The 15,731-nt window shown below is 38.5% G+C and overlaps 1 protein-coding gene across 1 annotated transcript; it reads right to left on the bottom strand.

The window, feature by feature from the left end:
* Positions 1-329: 329 nt before the first annotated feature.
* LOC143364346 (uncharacterized) lies at positions 330-7,304 on the bottom strand. Its single transcript, XM_076804742.1, has 5 exons — positions 7,117-7,304; positions 6,635-6,760; positions 6,032-6,155; positions 2,740-2,853; positions 330-369 (listed from the first exon to the last, which is right to left on the bottom strand). Exons 2-5 carry the CDS (start codon positions 6,723-6,725, stop codon positions 330-332), a joined length of 369 nt encoding a protein of 122 aa, XP_076660857.1. The 5' UTR covers positions 6,726-6,760; positions 7,117-7,304.
* Between the last annotated feature and the right edge of the window lie 8,427 nt (positions 7,305-15,731).

Genomic DNA, 15,731 nt, shown 5'->3' with positions numbered 1-15,731 from the left:
CACCGGTAAAACGTAACTTCAACACGCGCTGCCGAAATTCCCGTAAAACGTAAATTGTTCTTCCCACGTAAAATTTTCTTCCACGTTCTTTCGCGTATCCCACTTCTGAAGTTGTAGGAGATGGACTCTGGTCAGGAATGTACGAACATACGTAGGTTAGAAAATGGTAACTGTATTTCCTGAGAAGTAACAACGGATACATAAAGGTGCGTTCTCGAGCGCAGAGATGTTGCCTCGAGGTAAGGCTGCAGCGGACTGACTCTTCAGCCGCTCCCACTCCCGCATGTGCTCGACCGCAGCGCACGCAGTCGTCTCGGCGCGTGAGGCAACTATCTAGCTGTTCTACAGTAGAGACTCCTGTGCCAGCATCTTTGAAAAACAAAGGATTGTGCATCTTATAAAAAGGGGGACCAACTCCTAAAATTCAGTTATAAATAGTCAGTCAGTCAGTCAGACAATCGTGAACAATCAGTTATTCAGTCATAGTCAATAGTCCAGTAGTCTCTTTTGAAGTTAAAATAGTTCGTTCAGTTGTTTCGCGACAAACCGTTTCAAAGACCAGTGTCAGCAGTCGGAGTATATTGTAACCGAATTCGAACCCGTGATCACGGTAATATTAATATTATTATTATTATTATCAAACTATTTATAAGCACTCCAGTATATGCGCTATATAAACCATATTTGTAAAATCAAATTTGTAATCTCTGATTCAGAACCACACTTTGAATAAATCAATAATATTGTTGTTTTCAAAATAAGGGTACAAAGTTATTTAAACGATCCTCAATTTCCCGAACCATAGCCGGTGTATGCAGGTAGGTTTGAAACTGCGTCCTATCCTCTTAAAATCGTAATTCATCCCACTCGGGACGTAACACTATCAAAGCTTGCAAAGGAGTATCTTTGTGTTATGGCAACATCTGTTCCTTCCGAAAGAGTATTCTCAAAGACTGGCGAAATAATTAGTAAAAAAAAGAAATAGATTAAAAGACAATATAGTGAATAAAATATTGCTTCTTACTATGTACAAAATAAATCCTTTATTATGTCTATTTCGTACATATTCGCTTTATCTACGTTTTTTTCTTGCCGAAATGTTCCAGTATTTCCACTCGCGGCATTTCTATACTCATGTCAGGTCCGAAATCACAGTCAAATTTAAAGCATCGAGATATTTGAAGGAATCATTTGGCAATCGATACATATAGTATAGAAACAGCTTATAGTGATCAGGAATAAATAACTTCTGTGAATTTGATTGCAAAGTGGAAGAACATTGACCCCTTCGACTCGATACTTTCACAGGGTGTATTAAAGAAAGTTTGTTGTGCATTGTAGGTATTAACGAAAGAACCCTCCCCCGCCCTAAAGAACAAAGTCGGTCATTCAAAATAGGCAGAATTTTTCATCAAAATAGGCAGTTTTTTGCAAATATCTCGGAAAATCAAGATACCGCAGTACTGTGCGGACTAATGGCCTGTTTTTGGGCACTTCTCGTAATTTGGTTATTAATGTGTATATATATATATATAAGGCGCTAAAACTCAAGGAACGTAAAGAATATATTTCGCAGAAGTTATAAGGGAATAGCAATCCCTAAGACCCGTATCCTATAAATTCCAAATTCAAGAAAACAAAATCTATTCAAATTAAAACATTGATAAAGAAATAATGAGGAAATACCTGCAAAATTACTTCTTAACCGTTGAAAACGAAACATGAGGCCCTGGGGTGACCGAGGAACCAGTGCGTGAGGTAAAGAGCGAACCAGCACTGCATCCGTTGGCGAACCTCACCCATTTGAAAACACTGGAAATAAATAATAACATGTATCACTCAATGAATACATATATAGAAACAACTTATAGTGATCATGAATAAATAACTTCTGTGAATTTGATTGCAAAGTGAAAAAACATTGACCACTTCGACTCAATAATTTCATACCTCCATCATATATTAATGTATATATATATAAGGCGCTAAAACTCATGGAACGTAAAGAATATATTTCGCAGAAGTTATAAGGGAATAGCAATCCCTAAGACCCGTATCCTATAAATTCCAAATTCAAGAAAACAAAATCTATTCAAATTAAAACATTGATAAAGAAATAATGAGGAAATACCTGCAAAATTACTTCTTAACCGTTGAAAACGAAACATGAGGCCCTGGGGTGACCGAGGAACCAGTGCGTGAGGTAAAGAGCGAACCAGCATTGCATCCGTTGGCCAACCTCACCCATTTGAAAACACTGGAAATAAATAATAACATGTATCCAACGGCAGAAGGTGAAGTTTCCAAGCTACTACACGCGGTAAGGAAAATAAATGGTAGGGACAACTTGAGAATAAATGAAGGGATCGTTTGCGGTGCAATTAGAAATTGTCTCTACCTGAAATACTTGCACTTGTGAAGACTTCATTCAACGTTGATGAACTCAATGGATACATATACAATAGTATATCATGAATAAATTTCTTCTGTGAATTTGATTGCAAAGTGAAAAAACATTGACCACTTCGACTCAATAATTTCATACCTCCCTTCATATATTAATGTATATATATATAAGGCGCTAAAACTCATGGAACGTAAAGAATATATTTCGCAGAAGTTATAAGGGAATAGCAATCCCTAAGACCCGTATCCTATAAATTCCAAATTCAAGAAAACAAAATCTATTCAAATTAAAACATTGATAAAGAAATAATGAGGAAATACCTGCAAAATTACTTCTTAACCGTTGAAAACGAAACATGAGGCCCTGGGGTGACCGAGGAACCAGTGCGTGAGGTAAAGAGCGAACCAGCATTGCATCCGTTGGCCAACCTCACCCATTTGAAAACACTGGAAATAAATAATAACATGTATCCAACGGCAGAAGGTGAAGTTTCCAAGCTACTACACGCGGTAAGGAAAATAAATTGTAGGGACAACTTGAGAATAAATGAAGGGATCGTTTGCGGTGCAATTAGAAATTGTCTCTACCTGAAATACTTGCACTTGTGAAGACTTCATTCAACGTTGATGAACTCAATGGATACATATACAATAGTATATCATGAATAAATTTCTTCTGTGAATTTGATTGCAAAGTTCAAGAACATTGACCCCATCGACTCAATAATTTCATAGGGTGGATAATAAAAATTCCCTTGTAGATTGTTATGACACACAGCCATTTCCGAGGAAAGACCATTAGACCTCGGGATACTTTTACAAGGGTCTCGAGAAGGCCTAAGCATTTTTTATATACACGTTACCAGTTAAGGCCTAATCGTCACGGGTTAGGCATCCGCGTAGTGCGTGAGGGTTAGAGACCCTAAGGCAGACCCCTTGGGCCATCAGTTTGGGGACCCCTAATAAACATAGTTGCCAGATGACTGGAACAAAGTGACTCTTCTGCCAAGTCCTTGGAAAATCTAGCTTTTCCAAGGAAGCATTGTTCCCAAACTCGATGGTCCTCGCCCTCATGGGACAAGGGGGTAATAAACCATAGGCACGTGCTGGCCACTTGGGCCCTTTTTTTCGTCACGCTGCTCTGTGGTCTGGCAATCGTCACGTGCTGGTCTAGGCACTTTCTCTACGCGTTTGACTTGGGGTGGGGACTTCCTCCACCACCAACAGGGGTTGCATACAAATGACTCCTCCCTCAAGTCAATCAGCAAGTGAGATTTCTTTCCCCCAAAAATGGGACCATCTCCCACTCTTCTCCAAAGTCACCACCGAGGTGAAGAGCGAGCTGACCCCAGAGCAGAAATTAGATACAAACTTGTTCTCAAAGGAAACCGAATAATCACCAGTCCGAATGTAAACTGTATATAGTCATTGTTCTAATAAACCAAAGTTGTTATTGCAAAGGAAGGTGTCGGGTCATTAATTCGACAAAATAACACGCAGAACCTCTCCTACAATTGCGAGAAACTGCACGACATAACATAGATTTTAATGAAAGAACTCTCCTCCATCCTAAAGAACAAATTCGGTCATTGAAAATAGGCAGAATTCGCAATGGAGACTCTGACAGTTTTTTGCAAATATCTCAGAAAATAAAGAGACCTCCGTACAGTGCGGACAAATGGTCTGTCTTCGGGCACTTCTCGTAATTTGGTTATTAATGTATATATTAATGTACAATAACCAGCAAAACTGAGTCTACACTATTTGAAGCAACATAACTTTTTAAAAATTAGATCAAATGACTTGAATTTTATTGAGAAGTTAGAAGGATTAGTTTATTAGACGAGGTGTAGGAAGGAATGGGAAGAGGTGGAAAGGTTGCAGGAGAGGTTTCTGAGGTGGGTCCTAGGAGTAGAGAGGTACGCACCGCGGTATATGGTGCGGTAACAGCTGCAGAGGGAGTTGTTGAGAGGGAGGGCGGGGTTGAGGGCATGGGGGTACCAGAAGAAGTTGAGGGTGGAAAAAGGGGGGGAGCTAGCTAGGTTGTGCTGGGAGCAGGGAAGAGGAAGGGGCAGAAGGGGAGGGGAGGTAGTAGGGTGGGTGAAGGAGTGACGGCGTTTTTGGGAAGAGAGGGGCTGGACAGCGGAGGAGGCGGAGGAGATGATGGAGGAGAGGATAGAGGCAGTGAGTGAGGAGATAGTGAAAGGGGAAAAGAAGAAGCAACAGGGGAGAGATGGGAAAAGATAGGAAGCGCAAGGTACAACATGTGGTACGGGAGGGTGAAGGGAGAGCGGATACCGGGGTATCTGAAGAAAGGCTGGGGAGAGAGCAGGTGGCAAAGGGTGGCCAGGTACAGGTTGGGAAACGAGATGAGAGGTGGAAAGTATTGGTTGGAGGAGGAGAAGAAAGTATGTAAGGTCTGTGGGTGAGAGGAGGAAACGTGGGAACATGTGTGGGAAATGTGTAAGGGAGGGTTGAGGGGAGTGGTTGGCAGGGGATGGTGGGGAAGTATTAGGGGATGAAGGAGGAGAGGAATGGATGAGGAAGGTGGATGAATGGAGGAAGAGCAGGAATGGAGAGATATGGGAGATGAAGTAAATGGAGAGAATGCATAGGAATGGAGTGAAAGAGAGAGCAGCCGAAAGAGGAGGTCCAGGAGGCATGGGAAGGATGGGTGAGGTGCAGGGAGGGGAGAGAGCAGAGAAGCATGTATGTGTGGGACAGGGAAAAATAATAACGCGGCGGATATTAGTGAAAGATCGTTCTCTCTCTCTATGGCGTGTTTTTAGGACACGTTTAATTAAGTTAGGGTAAGTTAGGATAAGTTTAAGGTTAAGATTGGGGTAAGAGGGAGATGTAATTAAAATTGTAACCCCGAGGGGAATCAATAATTGATATATATATTAGACGAGGTGTACAAAATTTTTGAAAAAAATTTTAATTGGTCGGAATCGCAAAAGAAATAGTAAAAGTTGGTTTTTTCAGCTTTTTTATCAGAGCCTGTATTGAAAATTTAAGGAATGTATTTGATTTGCTCGAATAAATTATATCTACGCTTAAAATTTCACAGATATTGGTTAATTCGATTACGAGTTATAAACGATTAAAAGTGTGGTTTTAAGTCGAAAATCATGAAAAACGGCAATTTTTCCACTTTTAAGCGTTTATAACTCGTAAACGAATTAACCAATATCGGTGAAATTTTCAGCATGGATGTAATTTACTCAAGCGAATCAAACACATTTTTTAAATTTTCAATACAGGCTCAGATAAAAAAGCTAAAAAAACCAACTGTTACTATTTCTTTTGCGATTCCGACCAATTCAAACTTTTTTCAAAAATTTTTTACACCTCGTCTAACAAACTAAACCTTCCAACTTCTCAATAAAATTCAAGTCATTTGATCAGATTTTTAAAAAGTTATGTTGGCTCAAATAGTGTAGACTCAGTTTTGCTGGTTAGTGTATGTATATAAAGCGAGAAAACTCAAGGAACGTAAAGAATATATTTCGCAGAAGTTACAAGGGAATAGCAATCCCTAAGACCCATATCCTATAAATTCCAAATTCAAGGTAACAAGATCTATTCAAATTAAAACATTAATAAAGAAATAATGAGAAAATACCTGTGAAATTTCTTCTTAACTGTTGAAAACAAAACACGAGGCCCTGGGGTGACCGAGGAACCAGTCAGTGAGGTGAACAGCGAACCCACATTGCATCCAATGGCCGGCCTCACACTTGAAAACACTGAAAATAAATAATAACATGTATTCAACGGCAGAAGGTAAAGTTTTTAAGCTACTACACGCGGTAAGGAAAATAAATTATAGGGACAACCTGAGAATAAATGAAGGGATCGTTTGCGGTGCGATTAGAAATTGTCTCTACCTGAAATACATCCACTTGTGCACTTCATTCAACGTTTATAAACTCAATGAATAGATATATAGAAACAACTTATAGTGATCATGTATAAATAACTTCTGTGAATATGATTGCAAAGTGAAAAAACATTGACCACTTCGACTCGATAATTTCATACCTCCCTTCATATATTAATGTATATATATATATAAGGCGCTAAAACTCATGGAACCTAAAGAATATATTTCGCAGAAGTTATAAGGGAATAGCAATCCCTAAGACCCGTATCCTATAAATTCCAAATTCAAGAAAACAAAATCTATTCAAATTAAAACATTGATAAAGAAATAATGAGGAAATACCTGCAAAATTACTTCTTAACCGTTGAAAAGGAAACATGAGACCCTGGGGTGACCGAGGAACCAGTGCGTGAGGTAAAGACCGAACCAGCATTGCATCCGTTGGCCAACCTCACCCATTTGAAAACACTGGAAATAAATAATAACATGTATCACTCAATGAATACATATATAGAAACAACTTATAGTGATCATGAATAAATAACTTCTGTGAATTTGATTGCAAAATGGGAGAACATCGACTCGATAATTTCATAGGGTGGATAATAAAAATCTCCTTGTACATTTTAACCAAAGAACCCTCCCGCGCCCTAAAGAACAAATTCGGTCATTCAAAATAGGCAGAAGTTTACATCAAAATAGACAGTTTTTGCAAATATCTCGGAAAATAAAGAGACCGCCGTACTGTGCGGACAAATGGCCTGTTTTCGGGAAAACTTATCAAAATGTATACTCCAAACCTAATCGCCATAATACGTACTTACAACACACGGCACTGACACGAATGGCTGCTCTGAAGTGAATACTGGCCGACGCTTGCGAGCGAATGTTCGATGGCATTCCTTCGACCGCCTTCGGAACCGATCTTCGCTTCTTTCTCTGCAGCTTCCCGTGGACCGTCGCCGCGCCGCCGCGTATACAATGTATGTTGGCGGTTCGTCGGCGTGCTTGCCGCTGCGCGATGCCCAGGCTGCCACATGTCCATTTTCATCTGTCTTTTTCGGCGGTTTATTTGACTTCGAATAATTTCCGGAGGCGCGTTCGAATGCTGTAACGAGGACAGAGCAGTCAAAGACTGGCGCGCGCGTTGCAATGTATGTGGTTGTATCGCCCAATGACAAAGCAAGGATCAAATAAAACTCTAGTCTATATATAGACACTTATGAATCGTAGTTCTTTTTAGACCTTTGAAATTTTGAATCATTTCATTTTTGGTTTAATTTAGCTTCACACATGAATTTATTGACTCTGTTGTAAACATTTATTTCATAATAAAAAAAGAGAGACCGAGGTGTGTGCATGAATAATAGTGGTAAAGTATTTTTAAGTTATAACATTCGCAAAACATCGTATCCGGACCTAATCTAATCATACATTATCATTATTAGGATCATACTCTTATGCAAATGCACGTAGACTTTTTGACAGTGATACTGAAATAAATGTAATGTAACAATTACAATTTTTATTCTGTTATAACGTCTGACACCTGATCGTTCCATACTCCGGGTAAAAAAAAACATGTCCACTTAGGACCCTCCTCCCTATAAATATCCAACATTTAATAAAATTGAAAGATTCCCTTTTCAGTTCCTTTCTTATTCGTTATCCAACACGCCGGTGTTTCCATCTCGTATTCATCAGTCAGCTACACATCTGTAGGTAATACCATACCACAGACGAGGTATAGGAGTAGACCAATCACCCAATGTATTATTCTGTCTCACGCTCGGGGGGCTCTAGAGCCCCCGTACTATTCCGTGTCACATCCTACCGTATCATCCAGAACTAATATTGTGGAACCGATATTCTACAATGGCGCTGTTGCTGATATAATTTTAAATCTCATGTCGAGGATTCATATGATGAATGAAACAAAAGAATGTTGTTTCCTCTTAATTCCATTACGGCTGACACGCGAGTGCATCGAAGGAGACGTAATGTAATAATAATAATAACGTAACGTCTCCGGCTGAGAATATTTTGGTCCCGGATCGAATCCCGCATGGAACGATTTTTTTTTCGTTAAACACTTTTTTCTTGTTCTTTCTACTACATCAGTCGTCTTCCCTGTGCAATTACAACTACAACAGTGTAATAACATAATTATAAAAAATTAAATTAGTTCAATATTAGCCAAAAGTAAGAATGTAGTTTAAATTTAATTAAATAAAATACGACGTTGATATCATTAATTTCATTTGACTATTTAATAGCTACTTATTCAATGTACTTCTGATATTGCTTTTCATTCGCAGCATATATATTCTAATAAATTTAATTATTTGGGATTGATAAAAGATTGAACAACAATATTTATAATAACTAGTTTTGAACATTTTTTAAGGGTAATTAAATTTAAAAAACAAAAAGAATGATTTAAAAATACAAAATATATTTCAGTATATACCATTAAACCCGATTCTTTTTAATTTTTTCAGTTTAAATTTTACTTTGGTATTGTTCCGTCACAAGACAAAACAAATATTTCAATATAACCAAACATCTGGGTGGCAGACTTCGGCCTACCTCCAGTTTATCATGTTTGTAATGCACTAGCATTTATGGTAGCGGCCCGGGACAAAATTTACAACACTTTACCGGGCGCAGGTTTATAACGCCTTTCCGGACCCATCGAGTGAGGGTACCGCGCGTCCACCTCGGCACAAGGTTACCCTCCCTTTGGCAATGGTAGGCGCCAACGAAGATCAATGACAATGATTGACCAATCACGAACAAATTAGAAGACAGAGATTCTTAGACCCCACCCACACCGAGATTAGCTGCAAGGAGTGAAGAGACGACAAGACCAGTCAACCAACTAGCCTCAAATAAACAAGTATTCCTCCGAGCAACCGTAGAGTCGTAGTCCACCAGAGCAGCAGCGGTCGTAGTATCCGCGTATTTCTTTTTATTTCTTCGGTTCTGTTAACGTCAGAGTCGATAGTGCAAACCGACACGGACAAGAGTGTCCCTTGCACTGCATTCCAGACAGAGTTGGGCACTATTTAGATAACAAATTATTTAAATAAGGATTCGAATCAAAGATATTTTATCTTTATTCGTTATTCGAAAGTTCGAATAAAAAAAGTATCTCTGTCGAATAAATAATTTTATTAGACGAGAATTTATCGGACGAATAGAGAGAATTTTTTTTATTCGAAGCGGATTTATTCGAACTTGGAATAAATTTTCATCTTTTATCTGTATCTTTTATTCAAAGGCTTCGGATAAATCTTCGAATAACTTTTGCCAGCTCGAATAAGCGGCGACGAGGTCCGACGAACGCCGATCTTCAAAGACCCAGCGACTGACAAACGGTATACAATGTAAGCAGATGGAGAATCGCGCACGAATGAAAGTTCAAACTTTTAGATTTTTCAATATACCTCCATAAAATTGCGGCGAGTGAATTGAGGGGCTTTTCCTGATGAAAATGAGTCCAAACTCGAGTGTAATCGAACAATTTTATTGATACGTAATGTTACGATAAAAATTAAAATCTTGTTGAAGATAATCCAAATGATGTCGTGTTTGGACTCATTTTCATCTGGATAAGCTCTACAACTTATTCGTATTAAAAATACTATTCGCATTAACACTATTCCTACCGAAACTTCGCGTATACCTATTTCTACCGCGACCGGTCAAATGACCGGTCTGTAGCACAACTTATATTTTTTAATATAGAATGAAGATAATAGCCAATTTGACAGTATAAAAATATAGTTTCTTTTATTTAGGAGTATATAATGTATATTTTATTCGTTTTCACCGCATAATATTTCGTTTACTATACCCTGTTGGGCCTGATGTTCCCCTAAACATATTATGAATAGGTGCTCTTCCAGGATTAGACCCTTCTTTTACTTCTTGCCAAACAGTTCCGTCTATAGCAGTTTCGATTACCTCTTCCTCATTCTCGCTATCGGAAGTAACTAAAAATCTCCTTCTCTTTCGTCCTCTACGTACGTTCGAAACATTCCCTTCGTCCTCATCGGTGTTCGAGTCGTTCTCAAATAGATCATAATTTTCCGTATTGTCATTTGCAATATCAAAAATTTCGAACGTCTTTACATTTTGGGAATGAATATTCAAGGGATAAAATAAAAACTAAAATATAAAAATGTAAATCAAGATGGATAAAAAAATGAACAAAAGATAAAATGTGAAACTTGCTACGAAGTATTGTTGGTTTGTTCACTTTTTTGAAAGTGACACTTATAACGCGTAATACAATAGAAAATAAAAGTAGAATAATAATAGAATAAAAATACAAAATAGTAAAAGACTGCCGAATATGCTCCTTGTAACTTTCACGTTTTGATGCTCTCTGTCCAGCTCACGAGACTTTACTGATTTGAATTCGTGAGAAGACGTCTAGGCATCTCCTTCGGCTATGATTTTATTTATTTTACAGTCATAGTAGATAAGACGGTGTAAGAAAATCCGAGGTTCTGGACCGCTTCGGATACCAATCAAGCAAATAAAGACCGCGAGGCCGATAGGCGAGCGAGGACTGTAAGCACTTTTCGGCTAAAATCATGCCACAACTGCATTACCTTCCGTTTGTAACGACTTTATAGTTTCGGAATTGAGTCTTTGAAAGAATACTATTACAAAAAGATATAAATCGATCTACCGGTCAAATGACCGGTCGTGGTAGGTAAGACAGACTACAAATTTTTCTCAGAAAATAAACAATAAAAAAAGAAGTAAATATTGAAAAATGTATTATACGCATATTGTAGGAAAAGTCGTGAAGTTTAAAGGCGATTCAACTACGTTGTATATAGGAAATTCTAATCGAAATTTTAAAAACGGTCATTTGACCGGTCGCGGTAGGAGTTTGGACTCATTTTCTTCAGGAAAAGCCCCTAACAATTCACTCGTCACAATTTTATGAAGGTATATTGAAAAATCTAAAATTTGAACTTTCATTCGATGCGGGTTTCGATGGCGGACGGAAAGATTCTCAGCCGGAGACGTTTTACGGCCTGCACCAACCGAAACTGTTGAGAGTCAGAGTTATATATTGAAATGTAACGCAAATAAAATATTTTATACTGCAGTTTTAAGTTTCTACACTGTTTTCCTCAATATAAAAATGTTCAATATTACATAATACACCTACAAAACGATCAGGAGGCATCGAAACAATTGATTTTTTTTTTAACGACGATGCAATTTATAAAAAAATAAGAAAAATTGTTTCAGTATTATCTAACTACTGAATTTTTATAAAACTGGTATCTCGGAAACTTCAATTCGAAATGTGCACTTTCTTCAAATGATTGGACAATTCAATTATCCAATTTTCTTAAACATGTTTGTATAATCTGGAAAATCTTTAAAAATTACACATTAATAATCACGATGAGACACAAATAACATAATAACATAAACGTGGTCAACTGAAAACTTCGATATAAAATCGGCAATTTTATGGTATAAGAGTAGACCAATCACCATATGCGGTTTCGTGTCTCACATGTAAACAACTGGTTTTCTTACGCCCTCTACGCTGACGAACGATAAATGTTGGAACTAGATCATAAAAAATTATCAAATGTGGTCAAATACAAATGATTGACGAGTTATGTACATATCTGATGTTATGATCAGAGTTATGACTATATGTTCAAATTATATTTTTTAATTTGATGTCATTATGTTATATATCTACAATTATCTTTATCAATACAATATTAATAAATATAGATACCATGTTTCCAAATTATAGAAATACAATTTTCATAAATCTTGAACGTAAATAACATTTCTCCATACGTATAATTATTCGCATTTCTACAATTTTTTAACACTATTAATACGCATTCATTTTGAATATCTTTTGTAACTGAACTTGAAAAAGAAATTAAATTGAAATTTACTATATATTTCCATGTATATTTCATTTAAACAACATAAATTTTAGCTTTAAAGAATCATGTAAAATATCAATTAATATTAATTGTGAAATTCGAAAGAGTTAAGAATTAATTAATCAATAATTATGTAGTTGATCGTTTTTTGCGAGATGTCAATCTATTTCACTATTCACTCAGAACGTAGTTGTATTATTTTTTTGCACGTTTCTAATGAGAAAATAAACGACGAACGCAACGTACTGTTATGCGAGACTACCGGACTTATCTATTCTCTATAGATAAGTCAGACAAATAGATGAGTCAGAACTCACGGGCTTTCTCATCTACTAGACTAAGGCAAAATTACTCACCGGTACAGAGATTTCATGTTGAAGTCCAACCCTGCGAAAACTCCGACCTCCACGTCATTCCCTATCTCTAAGGGCTAGTGTCATCCATCCCCACCAAACTTCCATAGTTGTACTCTTATATAAGGCCCTGCGAAAGGGCGCGGAGAGAGAGAGAGAGAGAGACAGACAGAGAAGAAGTTACAAGTAGCCCGTCAGTCGACTCGTTTGTTACAAAGTTATTCGTCGTGTACAAAATCGCTTGTATTCTTGCTTGGCGACCTATTCCCAAATAAACCTAAGTTGTGCTGGAAGAGTTTGGAGTTTATTCGAGGATACTCTTTGTTTGGAACTATAGCGAAAGGAAAGAGGTATAGGTTGCGATAGAGACAGGTAGAGAATAATAGTGGACTGTATGAAATAATAAATAATGTATTAAGAATAAAGCGGAAAGAATACAAGATAGCGGTGAAGTGCAGAGGTACACGAAAGCGGAGAATAGATAGTAGTCGGAGATGTAACGCGCAAATCGTGAAGCGCACGATTTGGGAGAGTGAAGTGTCGTGGAGCGCACGAATAAACGAAAGTAAAGCGAGACTGTGATCGAGCGATCGAGCGTGTCTAAAGACCTCGTTTCGCGGTTATCGCGGGTTATTTATACTATGCGTGGCCACCGGCGTCGGAAGGAATAAGGAGTGGGGTTTTTGAAAATGACAAAGGATTTGGCAGTGTCGAACGTTAGCTAGCGCACGAGGGCAATGCCCTAACGGCCGCTACTGCACAGGAAACAAGGACGGTGGGTGACGGATTTGATATTTTGGATTATGGGAACGGTGGCTCACGCGACAAGTAAACGTTTAGAAGTAAACACAAAGTTTACGTCTGAGTGCGTTCACCCGGTCTCGGCGCCGTGCTCGATCAGCTGGCTATTGTCAACGCCGAGACACGGTCGCACCGAGGCCGCTCGCCTGCGGATTAGGTCGCAAAAACTATGGCACAAGAAATGATGTTTGCGTTACCGAGATTCTCGGTAACGCCTGCAGTGATTTCGAACACTCTTCATCTACCCCTTCCTGCGGCATAACAGAGGACTAATTTTTGGTGGCAGCGGTGGGATAGGCCGCAATTCAGCAAGAAGACCGAGGTCAACAAGGCGACAAGACGAAATCTGGAAGGATATAAGACGATTATGAAAATTCTATTCGGGTAAGTGAATGCCTTTTCACACATATTGGAACCCGAAATCAGAAATTCACACCGAAAGTGATAGCAGCGAGTCGTTACATAGTTTTATTCATAAAACTCTCGAGAAAATGAGTCGACCCGCGAGCCCTGTTAGAAGCAGCCTTGAACAACAAATGGCTGAACTACTGAGAAAATGTCTTAAATTAATGACTCTCTGCGAAGAGCAACGGAAAGAAATCGACGAACTACGACATGGGGAAACTTCAGTACCACTAGAACCTGTAAACGTTAGAATCAGAGATGATGAAAGTGACAGCTCCTTTCGGTCAACGGACGAACAACGCGTTTTGCTCAGGAGAACGAAAGAATCAAGACAGGTTTATACAGTCAACAAACCCACGGGATCTGACCGAGGAATTACAAATCGAGGAAACATTACAATTGCTCTCCGAATGGGACAAAGCAGGTCAAGTCGAGTATTCCTCCTAGACACAGGAGCGAGAATAAATTTAATAAAAGCAGCAGCAGCAGTTGTTTTACCTACACGAGCGCGAATCAATCGTTTTTATGGAATTGATGATAGAGAAGTCGTCTCAACCAGAGAAGCTAAACTTACAGTAGGAAATCGTGAACATATTTTAGCAATAGTAGCAGATAGTTTTCCTATAGAAGAAGACGGGTTACTCGGCATGCCGTTCCTTGAGGGGGAGGAAGCCAAGATAGATACCAAGCATAGGACGATAGAACTAACAGGTACTTTGCATAGGATCCTACATTTTAGTAAGGACTCGATTGAGGGTCGAGAAAAACGTTTAAAATTATTAGACGAAAATACACGGGTAGCCCATTTGACAGATCCGAAAGCTATTGAATTAGTCAGGAAGGTATCGCGAGAGTTTGAGGACATCCTTGCTTTGCCAGGCGACGCACTGCCTATGACAAAACTGACCGAGCATAGCATACCTGTCACAGATGAAGCCCCTATATATGTCAAGCAGTTCCAAGGATTGGCAGGATATTACCGGAGATTTATCCCAAATTTCTCGCAGTTAGCTAAACCAATGAATACGCTTCTGAGAAAGGACAGGAACTTCGAGTGGAAGCAACAACAAGAGGAATCTTTTCAACATCTGAAGACAGAACTTTGCGGAGATCGTGTACTCATGTACCCAGATTTTAAAAGACAATTCATTTTATCTACTGATGCATCCGGTGAAGCTTTAGGAGCGGTACTGGCACAAAAAGATGAGAGCGGAAAAGAAAAACCAATCAGCTTTGCAAGTCGGACCCTAAACGAAGCTGAGCAAAAATATTCAACCACGGATCGCGAAATGCTTGCCATGGTTTGGAGTGTAAAGCACTTCCGCCCCTACTCATATGGTCGAAAGTTCGTTATAATTACTGATCATCAGCCACTGAAATGGCTAAATAACATGAAAAACCCAACTGCCATGCAGACGCGATGGAGGATCATTTTAGAAGAGTATGATTACGAGATTCAATACAAAAAGGGATGTTTGAATTCTAACGCTGATGCACTTAGTAGAAATCCGGTAATTAATCAAACTTATCGTCTCCTACACGAACGTTTTAACCGCGATATTAACGAAAAATGGCGTATGTTATACAGTATAGGCATAACTTTACCTAATAGAAGTAAACATGTAAAACGTGGTTGGTTGAATCCCATTGGAGATTTAGCCAATGTATTATTCGGAACCCTTAGTCAAAAGGACGCCGAATATTACGATTCGGAACTTGATAAACTTTATACAGATAGTAAAAGTTTAGCCGTACACCTAGATAAAGAAACAACCATTGTAAAAGGCATTGTTAAAGACTTTTCCAATTATCGTGATAGAATTCAATCATTCATAAATGTAACCACTGAAGCAATCTATCAGGTTACAGTTAAGATAGAACAGCGACAAATTCAACTCAGTACAGCAACTTTATTATCTGAACTTGTAACTGAAT

The sequence above is a fragment of the Halictus rubicundus genome, unplaced genomic scaffold (genome assembly GCF_050948215.1).
Source record: "Halictus rubicundus isolate RS-2024b unplaced genomic scaffold, iyHalRubi1_principal scaffold0467, whole genome shotgun sequence".
NCBI lineage: Eukaryota > Metazoa > Arthropoda > Insecta > Hymenoptera > Halictidae > Halictus > Halictus rubicundus.
Note: the sequence above shows the minus strand (reverse complement) of the source record. Positions and strands in the feature narration are given on the sequence as shown.

Excerpts from the sequence above, each read along its gene's own strand:
- LOC143364346 (XM_076804742.1), bottom strand. The coding sequence starts at position 6,725 with ATGCTGGTTCGGTCTTTACCTCACGCACTGGTTCCTCGGTCACCCCAG. Across the intron at positions 6,156-6,634 it reads GTTAAGAAGTAATTTTGCAG|TGTTTTCAAGTGTGAGGCCG; the intron begins GTATTTCCTCAT and ends ATTTATTTTCAG. Across the intron at positions 2,854-6,031 it reads GTTAAGAAGAAATTTCACAG|TGTTTTCAAATGGGTGAGGT; the intron begins GTATTTTCTCAT and ends ATTTATTTCCAG.